This window comes from Pogona vitticeps, chromosome 7, assembly GCF_051106095.1.
Source record: "Pogona vitticeps strain Pit_001003342236 chromosome 7, PviZW2.1, whole genome shotgun sequence".
Lineage (NCBI taxonomy): Eukaryota > Metazoa > Chordata > Lepidosauria > Squamata > Agamidae > Pogona > Pogona vitticeps.
The window spans coordinates 18710335-18726147 of NC_135789.1; the positions used below are offsets into that span (position 1 = coordinate 18710335).

The 15813-nt window shown below is 48.8% G+C and overlaps 1 protein-coding gene across 1 annotated transcript in view; it reads right to left on the reverse strand.

Annotated features, from left to right (window-relative positions):
- HCN2 (hyperpolarization activated cyclic nucleotide gated potassium and sodium channel 2) overlaps window positions 1–15813 on the reverse strand; it is a 47953-nt gene that overhangs the window by 13249 nt on the left and 18891 nt on the right. The window contains exons 2-3 of the mRNA XM_072978198.2: window positions 12799–13222; window positions 1818–1979 (exon numbers count right to left, since the gene is read on the reverse strand). Coding sequence (XP_072834299.2) covers window positions 1818–1979; window positions 12799–13222 — 586 coding nt within the window. The remainder of the gene's footprint in view (window positions 1–1817; window positions 1980–12798; window positions 13223–15813) is intronic.

Below are 15813 nucleotides of genomic sequence, written 5' to 3' on the forward strand. Positions count from 1 at the left end.
GACCCTTAAGGATCATCTGGTCCAGCCCTGGTCCACGAGGCACACAGTGGGGGAATTCGAACTCCCAACCTTTGGCTCCACAGCCAGAGACCTCCACCCGACAGAGCTCTCCAGCAGTTCTTCAGCTGCCTTTCCCCACAACTCTTACATTGTCCATTCACACTCTGGGCACCTTTATCTAGACTGAAAAGTAAAGGATAAACCGTTTTTAACTCAAGAGGGTGGGCGGGTAAGGAATTGTCTTTTGTTTTTCTTATTTTCGCAAGGTTCATCACGGGCCGGGGATGTTTGCAAAAGCCGCTTCTGTGTTTTCAAAAGGATACTTCCTCCTCGGGAGAAAAATATTTTTTGTAGATGGCCAAAGATCTACAGCCACTAAAAACTTCTTTTGTGCTCATAATACTCCTTGCCCCATTCCGGGTAGAGCACCCAGTTTGGATGAACAGGAACTCATAAAGAGTCACGACAGGTCCCGTCCTCCATGGACGAATAATTCGCCCTTTTGCTTTGTATTGGAAAGGACATAAAGAAACCAAAAATCAAAGCGGGAAAGACTCAACACCCAGGGACAGCAAATCACTCAGAGAGGCAACAGGAGAACTCTCCCAGCTTTGAGTTTGTAACAGCCTAAGGCGTTTTGGAGGGATTTCCCAGAACTCAGAACCCTTCGTTTCTGTCTAGCCTTTATTTTTCTAGCTTATGGCTGGGAAGACCTGCGGAGTAGCTGAAATACAAGTCAACCAACAACATAGCCAAAAGACCAGGCTATTTCTGCCTTGGATTTATCGTCTTCAGAAAGACACAACACGAAAGGAAAAACAAATGTGGAGGGAAAAGGAACAACTCAGGCCAATGACCTCCGAGTTCCCATCCCCTTAGCTGAGCCCTGGGGAGTGGGAGGACCAGCGACCGCTCCAGACACCATGGGTTTTCAACCTGGGTGTTGAGTCTTTTACTCTGTGATTTTTGGTTTCTTTACGTCCTTTCCAATACAAAGCAAAAGGGCGAATTATTCGTCCATGGAGGACGGGACCTGTCATGACTCTTTATGAGTTCCTGTTCATCCAAACTGGGAGCCGTCTGATCACTCAGAGAAACTGGCCTGTGGAGGTTATTATTACAACTCCCAACGAATAGCATGGCTGGAAAGACAGCACCAGAAACCAACCACAAAACCACTTGGGTGGTTGGTATCTAAAGAATGATTTGTTCCAATTTTTGCTTTCATTTGACAGGTTCATGGCCCTCTGAGTCCCTATGGGCAAAAAAAAAATAAATAAGAAGAAGTTCTTTTAATCAATGAAGAGGGAATGAATTAAAGGAGCAACAGGAAATGAGGTGTATTCCTAGTCCTCATTGAGGTCTTCAGTGTACACCTAATGATGGACTTATAAAGAGACGACCAGGAAAGAGAGCAGGAGGTTTGAGATGGCTAACATTTCAGAAAGTTTTGTTCCCAAAGAGGAAAAAAGGCGATCTATAAAGGCTTTAAATTGGTTGGTGGCACCCAAGCATGTTCCCGGTATTCACTGAAGTTCTTAATGAACCTCAAAAACAGTAGGATCCTACATATCCATGGGGGAATTGGTTCCAAGCTCTCCCACCACTGCAAATGCTGAAAAAAAAATGAATTACAGTACTGTGTAGTTAACACTATACATATCACATGGTCTCTGGCTCTCTCTAGTGGCCAGTTCTGACAACTTCATCTTTAGAAATATTTTTCTAGGATTTTTCTTTTAATATTTTTCAGAGCGTGGATGAGTGAATCTGTGGATACCGAAGCCGCAGATAAGGGGGTCCTCCTGGGCACCTACCACCATGCCATTGATGGAGACCCAGCAGTCTCTCGGGAAATCCTGCAGCATGGGGACGAGGAACTGGAGGCAGCCATCCCAGTGGCACAAGAGAAGCATCATCCCAATGAGGTTGATGATCCGCATTACGGCACTGGCCAGGTCGTAGGTCATGTGGAAGATCTGCAGCAGAAGGGGCAGAAGGATCGGGGGTGGGTGGGAGGGGAGAGACGAAAGATAAAGAGGAAATTGGTCACCATAAATCCTCACCATCTCTCCCCAACGTGTTGCATCCTCTCTGGCTCTGATTTAGCCTGAATGTTGCAGGGAGCTGTCCTGACAGGTTGAACCCTTCAGCCTCCTCTGGTAAAGTTTGGACTGAGACCCAAAGCAGGTTCACAGTGCTCACAAAATGTATGGAGCGATGTGTGGCGGATGATGAATTAATAGCTTCCTGAAGACGCTATTATGAAGAACAGCCCTCCTTAGGATATATTTTGGGCCCAACAGGAGATGGGCGAGAAAAGACGAGATGCGCTGGGGGAAAAGTTAAAGGCAGTAGGAAAAGAGGAAGAACCCCAATGTGAGATGCATTCACTCCAGAAAGGAACCACAACATTTGAGTTTGCAAAAGCTGAACAGGACTGCTAACGACAGGACGTTTTGGAGGCTGCTCATTGATGGAGTTGGAGGCAACCTGACCACATAATGCCAACAAAAAATCAGAGGTGATTTCAAGGCAAGTAAGAACGATAAAACATATCTAGAAGTCACCCTTTCCAGGGCTTAATCCAGATTTATTCCCATGTCCAGCACGCCACTGATTCCAGTGAGTCTACTTTTAGCATGATTAAATCTGGATCCACCGTACAGTTTTCACGCCCCAGGCCATTTGCAATGTGGACGAAAACGAAAACAGTCAGCGCATCATCCAGAAGCAGCCCATAATACTCATCTCAGAGTGGCTGGGAGTACAATTTAAATCAGGAAAATCAAATGCCTAGAACAGATCCATATCGTTAACCCCAAGGACAGCCTATGGCACAATATAAAACCACCTCCCAGAAAGACACAACCCATAATATTAATCCCAGAGCAGTTTGCAGTATAATTAAAAACAAAACATTTAATAAGATACAGCAATACACTCATTAAAGGTAATAAACCAGCAGCACCATTAGCACAGTGCCCAAAAAAGGATCATAATTAAACACAGCAAAATAAATTTCCGGGTTTTTAAAATATCGTTGCCGCCACCAGCTGTTTCCGAAGTCCAGCCTTTTAAATGGCCAATGAGGATACAGAAAATGAGGGAGGGGGTTGATAGCTAAGATATAATTCAACTGCCCGGGTTTCTTGGTGGGGGAATTTTCACCCCGGATGAAAAAACATTTCTGGCCACTGGAAAGAGGAACAGCTCAGTTGAAAAGTGGCCGCTTCACATGCCATTTATGCTGATATCTTGTAGCAGGGAGTTCCACCATTTAAAGACTATGCTGGGTGAAAAATATCCTTTCTTTTCTTACTGTGGTGAATCCCCCACTTTTTAGCATCAATGGGTTTCTAATTTCCCGAAAAAGAGACAGAGAAGCTTCCCCAGATGTATCTTTCGCACGAAACACCTTGTTTTATACGCTTCAGACATCTCCTGATTTAACCACCTTGTTTTCTAGGTTAATTGGATGCCGTTTTTATCTGCTTTCCTCCATAAATATCCACGCTATGGCCTACATCAAATGTGACGTGGGGGGAACCACTGTGTTTTGGGGTGCTCCCAATACAGTTTGCCAAACACACATTTTGGATCCGCCTCCTCTGGTGGTTTTGGAGTGCATGAGAGAAAGGTTGGAAACTGCTGCACAATTTTGAATTTTTTGTTAGATCCCTCCCAAGAGTAGTCCACCCCCCTTTGCTCATCCACTGGCACTTACAGTCTCCGTCACTCAGCCTGAGACACGAACAGTCGAAAGAAGAAAGGGCTTCATTACTTACGAGTGAACGGATTAAACAACAAACTGACCGACATGACTGCTTTCACCAATAGACTTCACTGCTTCCAACAGACAACACACTCACAGACACAGAGCACTTTGCAATGACAAAGAGAGATGTCAAAATAAATAAAATAAACATATTATAGGATTGAGGTTATACTGTTTCCTTCCCCCTATCGACTCCGAGGGCTGTAACATGCACTCAAAGGCCCTTTCCAAAAGAAAATTCTAATTCTAATTAATCCTCTCAAAAGCATAGATCATTGTTTTTTTTAATGAAAAGTCCCTAAAGAAATAAAACCACAGCAATCTGAGCCGAAGGAAGCATAAATTAATCCCATGTTCGTCAATTTCGACAGGCTAAATTATTCATAGGAACACACACACACCCGTTTTGAGCGGAGGAAAAGCATAATCACTTTTGAATTATACGGATCTCGACTTCAATTATTCCAAATTCCTAAGGTTTCCAATAGGAAAGAAGACGCCCCTCCATGAATCGACTGCAGACTTTCTTGGCCTCGTTCTCTTGGAATTGAAGAGCTGAAATCCACTTGTGAATTTCAAGTCAAAACTCCATGTCGGAAGGGCTTCCGCATTTATTTATTTATTTGTTCGTTCGTTCGTTGTTCTCAGCTGCAATCACACGGATTTCATCCAAGTTGGAAATATGGCTATCCTAAATTTTTTGGTAAAAAAACTTTGAAGTCATGGTTTTGGTGTGAAAACATATTTTTATTTTTTTTTAAAGTTCAAGGGGATTTGAGCAAAGACACATGGTTTTGGGCTGGACTCCCTCACCCTGGGCCATTTTGGCTGGGGATGATGGGAACTGGTGTCCAAAGACTCCTGACAAACCAAAACTTCCCCATCCATGCACTGGTTGCAGATGACAGCATGGGAGCTCAGGCATTTTAACAGTCAGGGTTGGACTAGATGACCTCCTGGATCCCCTTCTGCCTTTGATTCAAAGCACCCGGCGCCCCTAATGAATTATTATTCAGAAATAAACTTTGAGAAAGGCAGTGTGGTCTACGGGAACTTTACAATTGTTCTACCTGTGGGTGGGGAACACTCGGCGGCCCTCCAAATATGTAAGACTACAAGCCTCATCACCCTCACCAAGGAAGGCTAGCAGAGAGGGCTGATGGGAGATGGAGTACAACGAGATTTGCCCAGGGAGGCGGGTTCCCCACTCCTGCTTGAACTGGAAATATACACAAAAAAACACCCAAGCATTTACAAGTGGGTAAGGGCAGGGCATCTCTTGGCTCCCCAGAGAGAAGTGGCTCCAGGATTCGAACCCGCAACCATCCTCATCCTGAATGTAACGTCCTCATCCCATACCACTAAGGCAGCTCCGAATCCCATGAGCACTGAGATGCAAAGCAATTCGGCACAGCACCGGGAACAAATTGTGTGTGTGTGGGGGGAAATCCAGTGCTTTGATGCTAAGATATTCACTTGTTACCTCGTTCAAACCAGCCGGGTAATTACCGGTACCACTGAAATTACAAGAGAGCAGGTCCTCCTAGTGATGCAGTTCAGCTGAGGAACGGAGGTGGACGGATCACACCTTTTAATACGCGATAGAGCCTGCCTGAAACTTAATAATCTTAAAACGGCCGTGCCAGAAAGGAACGATGGCTCATGGAGTCCAGCTGCTGTCAGGGAGGGCCAGAAGGGGATTCAAACTCCCAACCTCTGTCTCTGCAGCCAGAGACCTCAACATAGGACGGAAAAGGATCTGCTGGGATCCAGCGCATCCTGGGGGCTGCATTACGAGGGCAGGGCCCTGCAGGACTTTGAGCCAGGGTGCTAAAACCTAGGGGGCACCAAGATTTCCTGCCAGGAGGATACTGTAAAACCGGTTGGAGTTGTTAACAATCTCACAGGCTGCCTAGAGCAGTTTTCAGAGGAGAAGTAGAAAGGAGTAAGTAGAAAGAATACAAGGGTTTGTTACTTACAGCTGAACCGTTCAAGCAGCCAACTGGTCAACATGACTGCTTTCAGCAAACAGACCTCGACAGCAACCGACAGCTTCCAACAGACTCTTGGGGGGGGGGGAAGGCGCTGAGCAGAGAGGGGAGGCGAATTCAGAGGCAGGAGGGAACCATTGGTTAGTCCTGGATAGAGTGAAAGGTCCCTCTCAGCCACACCTACGAGAGGCAACCTGCGAGGTTGTTAAAAACTCACCCTTTGCTGCCGGAGATTCTTGATCGCTGACCCTGAGAGGCTGGAACTCTTAGGGTTTGAAGTAGAGAAAGCCAAGTCCGCCACCTCAACAAGGGCCCCGTTGTCTTCCAACCACTAGGCAGCCCTCCCAATTTGGCTTCACTTTGCCTGCTTCTCTCCGTCGCGATTCAACACACCGTGCCTGCCATCATCTCCTGACGTCTTGCTCTTTGGGAGAGATCATGTACCTGATTTCCAGGGAACAGATCCTTCCAAAACTTTGACCGCTCACTTCGCTCTACTTGTCAGCAAATAAACAGGCTGCATTGTGAGTCACCGGTTTTATTTTGCTCTTCTCGGTCACCGAACGGCTTTTCCTTCATCTTTCATGAGTGGTGCATGGACGGAGATCGGGAACCCGATACTTATGAAGGGTCTTCCTGCTCCCTCTGCCTGGCTGAAGACCAGCCTCGAACCAACACCACCAAGGTCTGGCAGAAGGGCTGAGCCTCCCGCATGTCGTGTGAAAAGAAGCTTTAGAGGCTGCACACCAAACAAAAGCAGACAAGGTGACGCAGCAGCAAAAAAGGCTAACACCATGGTTGCACCCAGAGAACTCTAGTGTCCCTATCAAGGGCAGCAACATGATCACTCCCTTCTGTTTCAGACAGGACTGGCTGGGAATGATGCGTCCAGTTCTGGGCACAGGTGTTGAAGGAGGACGTCCACAAGCCAGAATGCGTCCGGATACCAAGATGATGCCACTGGCCGTCTGTTGGCTAGGCTCGGGGGGGTTCAGTTACCCCAGTGGCCCCAGGCCGTTGAACATCCGCACAGCCTTCTCGTGGACTCAGAAAGGAGAAGCATGGCATGGGTTGCTGGCATCTTTTTCAAGTCCTTCTGGGCTTGCTCTGCGTGGGGCCTCGTGTCCCAAAGTGAACGTTCTCTCTGTTTGCGCCGCAACCCTTTTTTTGCATGGAGGATGGAGACGCCAGCGGGAGATCCGTGTTTTGCTCTCCGACTGGAGGCTGGAAGGCTCGACCAGGCCTCGGAAACTCTTCCTCAACATGCTTCTCAACCCCCTAAATTGATGAAAAGGAAGGTTTTCATCAACCTTTCTTTGGCTGGACTCCATTGAGTAGAAAGGCAGAAAAGCCGATCCAGGCTAAACACACCAGGAAATGCTCTAAAGGCAAATGAATGTCACGAAAATCTTGGGTTTTCAGGATAGGAGATATTGAGTATATTGTTTTGAAATGCTGTACCTGCAATACAGCCACACGAAACGAGACGTTCGCTGAATTTAAGGTCCCGCTCTCCCCATCTTGATATTCTGCATTTTTTTTCACCCTTTACAGTAAAATTTGCTAACCTTCAAAGAAACGGTCAGAGCAGCCTCGTGACCACTTGTCTGAATCCTTTCAGAGACATGATGTTCCCCCCGCCCCTTTGGTGTGTGTTTCTTCTTCAACCTGAGAGTAAAGACAGCGTGACGAGACATCCCCGCTTAACCCCGTGGCTGAATGAAGCTGTTGGACTTAGCAGGCAAAGTGGGGCCGCCTTCCGAAGGTTGCTTCGACTGCAATGCCCATCCTCCTCCTCTTCACGCCGGCTGAGGCAGATGGGACTTGGAGTACACTGCTATCTTTGCCAACCCCTAATTGAGGCCAAGAAGCAAGCAGCCTTGGGGGCCCTCATTCAGGTGGTACTCCATTGAATTCTATGGGAATTGCTCGTGAGTAGAGGCAAAATTCTTGGGAGGAAAGTGATGACAAACCTCGATAGCATCTTAAAAAGCAGAGACATCACCTTGCCAACAAAAGTCCGAATAGTCAAAGCTATGGTTTTTCCTGTCATGATGTATGGAAGTGAGAGCTGGACCATAAAGAAAGCTGACAGCCGAAGAATTGATGCCTTTGAATTGTGGTGCTGGAGGAGGCTCTTGAGAGTCCCCTGGACTGCAAGGAGAACAAACCTATCAGTTCTAAAGGAAATCAACCCTGAGTGCTCACTGGAAGGACAGATTCTGAAGCTGAGGCTCCAGTACTTTGGCCATCTCATGAGAAGAAAAGAGTCCTTGGAAAACACCCTGATGTTAGGAACATGTGAAGGCAGGAAGAGAAGGGAATAACAGAAGACAAGATGGCTGGACAGTGTCATCAAAGCTACCAGAATGAATTTGACCCAACTCCGTGAGGCAGTGGAAGATAGGAGGGCCTGGTGTGCTCTGGTCCATGGGGTCACGAAGAGTCGGACACGACTAAATGACTAAACAACAACAACAAGAGGGGACCCGGCTGGTGGAGGCCCAGGACGGCAGCCTTCAGAAAACAAAAGAGTTTATGTAGCTTCAGGCTATTTTGTAAACAGAAAACAAGACAGGTCTCTGCTCTCAAGGAGATTACAGATTTTCAGGTATCTGCAATATGTGAATCACCAAACATCCTCTTATAGAGTCTTTGAAATCTTTCCCACAGGAATGTGACCAAGACTTTCAACACAATCCTTTGGCCAAGAGCTTTGTCATTTTTTCCCTCTCCCCCCCTCTCCCCCTCCCTCTCTGCCACAAGGCCGTTTTAAGGGGCTGATTTCTGTCCTGGTGGAAGCGTCGCTTGGCGTTTAATGCTGCTTGGATGACCTGCTTCAGCACATCACGGGTTTTAATTCTGCTCATCCATGGTTCCGGGCAAACGAAGGGCAATCGGGATCTGCAGAGGAGTCCAGAGACTCAGGTCTGAAATCCACAGTGTGGCCGAGTTGATTCAAAAGGGGGATAGAGTGGAGGAGGCGAAGGAAACCCAAATGCAGACCAACTCGGATGCAGGAGGGAAAGCTTTGGCGGATGGGGGGCAAAGAGGGAAAGGAGGCACCTTGGGATGGCTGGGAATCTGCGCCGTGAGCTCCAGGATCCAGCTGTCCTTCTGCATTGCAGAAGGCGCTTCCGGAGGAGGGCTGGAATGGCACAGTCGGCTCACAGCGAAGCTCGTACGGCCTTTACCGTTTGGTCTCTGCAGCCCCAGTTTGGCCCCCATCATCCTCTCTCTACAAGGTGGGATCTGGGACTCAAGGCAGAGTCTCCCCTCCTCCCTTGTGTGGGGTGGGAGGGAGAACCGGGCTGGGACAAGATGCTCCTTGCGGGACCCTCCCGCTCGGCTCTGCGGCAAAACCCGGTGCCGTCGGCCGGGCACAATCCCCGGGAGATGTTGGTGATCAGGCGACCAGTGCTGTGGCCGAGCCTGGCCCAGCTCCAGCAGGAACAAACCTTTCCGGCTGCCCCAAGAACCCACTTCCGATGAACGCAAGAGGCATCGGAAAACCCACACTGGGTTCAATCACGAGTCCGTCTTCCCCTGGACCCCCGTTTCTGGTGGGGGTTGGCAGGAGCCCCCAAGGAAGCCCGCAAATGGGACACAAGAAAACAGCCGGCCACTGGTGGGGTGCTGAACCCCTGGCCTGACAGGCGTATCTCCAGCCCCCCCAGCCAGCCAGCCTACAGCTGAGCCAAAAATGCAAGGACTTCCGGGCCAGCAACGTCCAGAGGGCCACAGGCGGCCCACCCCACGTTAAAACCAGCTGGCCATTCGGATGACACCTCCCATCGTCTCCGACCACTGCACCTGCTGGCCGGGATTTTCTGGGAGCGGAAATCCGAAGCGACTCGTGGCTCAGGGCTTAAACTGCAGCCGAAACTCGGCTCACGACCCGGGTTCCACCCCTGGCCACCGGCTTGAGGTTCACTCAGCCTTCCGGCCTTCCAAGACCCGAGGGAAGGGGCTCTGGGTCGCCTGCGTCATTATGCATCACCCACCCAGCGAGCACTTTCCGCGCTATGAGGTGGAAGACCTCCGGGTAAGATTTCAGACACAAAGGGGAACAGACGCCTGTCCAATATTCCTGTAGAGGAAAAGACTGGCTTAGATGACAAGGGAAAACAACCTTCCAGACTCTGGGGGAGCGCAGTTCCCAGCATCTCTCCTCACTGGCTAAGGCTGATGGGAGCTGTAGTCAAACAAAGTCTTCTGGCCCATCCCAGCCCTAATGCCGGATCCGCGCCTCCTCGGCATGGTTCCGACAGGTTGGGAGACGTGGCTGTGTTGACCCCAAGACGTTTCTCCGCCTGAAGCAGAGAGTGGTTTTGGCACCTTCCACCCGAGACAACGGCCGGCCGCCATCCCCGGCTAGTGCCAGCCCCTGGGTTTCGGCAGATCGGTCTGAGAAGGGCTTCCGTGGGGGGCTTTCCCACACCAGCTTAGGTCCTGGGTTCGCCTTCGGTGGCCGGCCCCTCTGCCATTGTGAAGCAACTCAAATTCAGTGCAGGCAAAGAGAACTACTGAAACTCTGGAACCTTCCACCTGAGCCGGTAGGGAAACCTCCATCCTAGCCCCCTCCTCTTACCCCCAAGATGATGGGACATGTTTCCTCCCAGTGGCATGGGGTTCCACTGGAGAGGGAACCAGCCACCTTTCAAAACTTCCCATAGCTCCCTTAGGTCATGGGGGGCCGGGCGGTTTCAAGAGGCCCAGGACCTCCCAGAACCGGTCGTCGTTTTTATATACTGTATATATATAATGGATCTATATATTGAGGACCCAGAAAGCTCCCTTGCTCCCTAGTGGCAGATTTTTAAAAAAATTAAAAACAATCAAAGTGAGGGTCCTGAAAGCCGGCCCTTCGGGGCTCCCCCTTCAAGGACCCAGAGGGGGATTTCGGAACCAAAATGCTTCATTTACATCGGAAAAAGAGGGGGACCCTCTGCTGACCCCTCCCTCCAGGCCCCGGTGCCACGCTTTTGAGTTTCCCAGAATGCCTTTGCCTGGCCTCAGCGCCAGGCCTGCCAATTCTGGAGGCAGTCGGTTCCACAGGCACACAGCTGGTGTGCAGCAGAACCACTGGCCAAAAAGTTCAGCCTAAACCCGTGTCGGCACATATATCTCTGACGGTCGCTTGAAATATGTTCATTTTTTCCAGAGACCCATGTAGCAGGATCTTTATAGGGGGGTCTCAGCTGTTTTATCAGCCTGTCCCACCTCACAGGGCTGTCGTGAAAAGAAGTAAAGCAATATGGAGCTGAGAACCAGGTTTTCGACCCATGGGAGACAAAACAGCCATGTCCCTTTTTTAGAAGGAAACTGTGGGTTTTAAAAACTCTCCTAAATAAAACATTATGATTACAATTAATAAAATGACTCTTTAAACCAGGGGTGTCCAACCTTTCACCTTCCCTGGGCCACTAGCTGTCCTTTGCAGCCCCGCTCCAAGCACGCTTACCAGCAGCTGCGATCTCAAACAGCAGAGGCTGCCAGCTTCGACTCCGGCGGCTTTATGGGGCCGGGAGGGGGTCCACCTATTGACGGGGACGGCGCAATGCAGTCACGCAGCCCCCCCTGTCCCCTCCCCTCCCACTCCTTCTTTCCCTCTCTCCCCCTCTCCTGTTGTGACATGCCCCGGCCACATTCCAGCCGCAAGCACCGTCAGTGAATTTTGAAACTTTGGAATTTCTTAAAAAATAAAACATTGCACTGGGCCGTATTATGAGCCAACCTGGGCTGCATGCGGCCCGTGGGCCGTGGGTTGGACAAGCCTGCTTTAAACCCTTCTTTTCCCCACTGGAAAATATTATTCAGTAATTATTTTATTTAACAGACTTTAAAAACTCTTTTAAGTTACTGCAAAGCAGAGGTAAAGTGGGGCAGGGGGAAAAGAGGAAGACCCACATGTGAGATGGGCTGACTCAGGAAAAGAAGCCACAGCCTCGCGCCCACAGTAACGGAGCAGGGCCATTAATGACTGGATTTTTCTGGAGGCCACTCATTCAAAGGGCTCCGATAAACCAGAAACACCATGATGGCACGTGACGACAACCAGCGCAAGAAACCGCTGTTCGTTTCAGAGCATCAGACCAAACGATGTTTTAACAGCAAATGCATTATGAAAGAGAATCGCAAAGGAGTAACACAACAAGCGTTACAAGAGGGAAAGAAAACCAGATTATGCCGGTATTTTTAAAAGGTGGGGCAGCATCTCTTATGAGAACACAGATGATTGGGGGGGCAGCCTTGAGCCAGATATGGGCCAGGGCTTTTCCATCTGGTGTGCAGGCCTCTGTCATTATCTCCCTTCAGCAATTAGAGATAAGAGCTCATTTGAAGCCAAACCTCTGGTTTGTGTTCTAGGATGCCAGAGTAGGCAACGGGGGGTTTCAAACGTGAACCGAGCTGCATCCTGCATGCTTAGTGAGGAAATAAAACATCCAAATTGGTAAAGATTACATCTGGAGCCACCCTCTTCACTTTGACCCCACGCTTGCGCCTTGCCAAGTTCTCAAACATTCAGTTTAAAATAGTTAAGACACACTTTCCCAAACTAGAAAAAGTCAGGCCAGAAATTCATTCCCCCCCCCCACAATCAAAATAGAAAAAACCCCCACAAAAGCTAGGGAAATTTGAAGGCAGTCAGAAAAGAGGAAGACTGAACATGAGATGGTTGGACTCAATAAAGGAAGCCACAGCCTGGGGGTTGTAAGACTTGAGTGGGGCTGTTAATGAGAGAGCCTTCCAGATATCATTTATTCAAAGAGTCACCATAAGTCAGAAACAACTAGATGGCACATCATAGCAACGATCCACTCTTATACCTTAACTTCCACTCCACATAGACACTTTAACTTCCACTCCACATAGACACTTTAACTTCAACCCAACATAGACACAAGAAGGGATTCTATGAAGAGAAACATTCTCTCTTGAGTCCATTAAACACTTGATGGGACTTCCTTCCCACCAAATCCAAATCACTCTAGACTGGGCTCCCTCCCCAGTGGCATCTCCTCTTACCTCTTCCCACTGGTGGATATAACGGATGAGCCGAGATAGGCGAAGCAAACGCAGCAAGCTGAGGATTTTAGTGAAACGGACAATGCGCAAGGCCCGGGCTGTCTTGTAGACCTCCGAATCAATCCCTTTCTCCACAATTAGGAAGATATAATCCACCGGGATGGAGGAGACGAAATCCACCACGAACCACGTCTTCAGGTATTTCTTCTTGATCCGCTCTGGATCCAAGATGATTTCCGTATTGTCCTCGATCACGATGCCCGTCCGGAAGTTCATCACCAGATCCATCAGGAAGAAAGTGTCGGAGACCACATTGAAGACGATCCACGGGGCCGTGGTCTCGTCTTTGAAGAAGGTGATGCCCACGGGGATGATGATGAGGTTGCCCACCATGAAGAGGAGCATGGTGAAATCCCAGTAGAACCTACCAAGAGGAGGAGGAGAAAAAGCAGCATAAGAACAGGAGAAACCACCCCAAAATTGAAGCTGAATTGTTTCTCCATGTGGCCTCCTATCGCTGGCTCTGACCGGCAACTGCCGTCCAGAGACCTCCAGCCCTATGGAGCAGATGAACCCTCTTGAGTGTACACTTTGGATCAACAGCTCTCTAGAGGTCGTCTGAGAAGGTTTCTCCCAGCTAACCTCCCACACGCTCCTTTTGACCTGAAATGAAGGAGACTGAATCTGCATGTTTTTGCCCAAAAGCTAGTGGCTTAACCCTGGGAGATGTCCTTCTTCAAAATACACTATTTCTAGTCCTCATGATGCTGAATTACTGTAGCAGTAAATTTAAATTGAAACTTTCCCTTAGAGGAGGTTGAAGTGGCTGCCTAGGGAGGCCGGTGCTGCCTGCTCTGACCAGCAGCTACTCTTTCCAGGGATTTTCGGCCCGGATGGGTTTTTCCCATCCCACAATCCTCACTCCTTTCAAACTGGAGGTCCTGGGGTGGGATGGGGGCTTCCCCTCTATTCAAGAGGCATCGGCGCCGGCTCGTTCATCCAACCGGACCGCCACGCGTGGCGTAGGTGTCAGACCATCTCTCACACTGGCCTACTTAGCAGGGCTGTTCTGCGAACGGAGCAAGGAGACCTGATGCCTTAAAGTAACCGGAGCAAAAATACATCAGCCTTTCCATCAGGCTTCTTCAAAATCTCCCTTTTTAAAACCTGTTTTTCAAGCTTCTCCTACTTATAATAATAAGAATAAAGGAAGGCTACAATAATAAATAAATAATTTATTATTGTAACCTTCCTTTATTCTTTAAAACTATAAGCTGCCTTGGATCCTTTAGACCGCATGTAAATATTTTTAAATAAATACAGTACATACTGAGCTCATAGAAATGCAAATAAAAAGAGATAACCAAAGGAAACTGAAGGAACGTGTGTGTTGATATATCTCGCTGCCTTTCCTCATAGCCACTCCACATCTGCTCTCACCGTCTTCCACCACTCCCTGATCGAGAGCTTTCATTTCACGATGGAAAGAGCAGCAAAATACAAGGTTTGTGGCCGAGCAAGATCTGAACTCAGGACCCCAAAATCTACAGGCTTTGGAGGGTACACCAGCTTCAATGCCTCGACACCCCGATTCATTTAAAAAAAAATCTTTAAGATTTAAAGACGACAATCCGGGGCTGCTTCGCCCGGATAAACATCCGATCCCACTAGGAATTTTCTGTTATCAGAGTCCCCCCGTAGGTGGAATGACCCCGGGAGGCTTTTCAGGTCTCGGGAGAAGGAAGGGGGGGAATCAAGGGGGTCCCCCCAAAAGGAATATCTGGGACAACCCTTTCTTTAAAAGCAAAATCACATTTCCTTCCAATCTAGAAAGAGGCATTGCCTGAAATTCCCACAATCGTACCTTTTTTTGTGTGTGCAGGAAATGGCAAGAAATGTTAAACTTCTTCCTTCCTATCACCGTCGAACACACATGCAAATATGAAACCGGGATTTTTTTAAATATATATTTTTTAGAAATAGGGAAGAAAAGAACTGTCACTCTTTGACATTGAGAGCAGCTTGCGTGGGGAATGTTGTCGCAGTGACTGGTAGGAATGTCACCGGCGCACAGCTATGACCTCAGGGAAGCAGCCAATGCACCCGTCAAGTCTCCCCCCCAAAAAATATCCCATCCAGGGGGTTACCAGGAAGGGGGGGGTTAGGATGATCCAGAAAGCAAGCAAATTTGCTTTAATCCAGCCTCATGACTTCCCAGCCCAAGTCTGTGAAACCCCAAGAGCAGAACCGAAGCTTAACAGCCTCCATTTCCTGCAATTTCCCAGTGGCTTGGATTTTAGGGATAGACTGCTCCTGAGGCTGGGGGCGCCCCTCGTCCTTTGCCACCACCATGAGGTTTATGGATAAGCCGAGGGGGGGGGGAAATCCTTTTCCGCCTCGGGGCCTGATTCAAGGACCCACATACTTCCAGAGAGTGACACGCGGAGGGCCTGCCACAGTCGCCTGTTTGAGCTTTAAAATCCACCAGTAATTGAGGGGAAACATGCGGGAAATTTGAGATAAGATAAATTCCCAGGGGGGGGGGGGAGAGAGGCTGGATTCAGCAGGAAGTTTTGAGGTTCCCGATGCCCCCCCCCCAACGTAAAGGAGAATTTCCCGACTGCCCATCCGGAATCTGTGACACCCCCCACACACACACACGTGTGTATTTGACCGGGTTCACTTCCACCCGCTCGCCCCCAAAGATGCTCAAACCAACAGGGAAGGCCCATTCTCACGTTCCACACACCGAGACCTCCTCCCCCTCCCGGCCATTTTCGCTTGCCTTTGTCATGCCTCCTGAGATGGATCGCTGTACTTTGGCCTACGTGGGGTTGGCTGGACATGGGTTCGAGTCCCCGCGGATGCAGGAAATTTAAAATAACTCTGCATGATTCAATTTGCATCATAGAATAACACTGTGGGGACAGAAATCAATGCTCTTTCCATGCCGGGAAATTTTTTTCCCCCCTCTATACTTCAAAGATTAGAATTTGCATTTTTTCTTTATTTAAA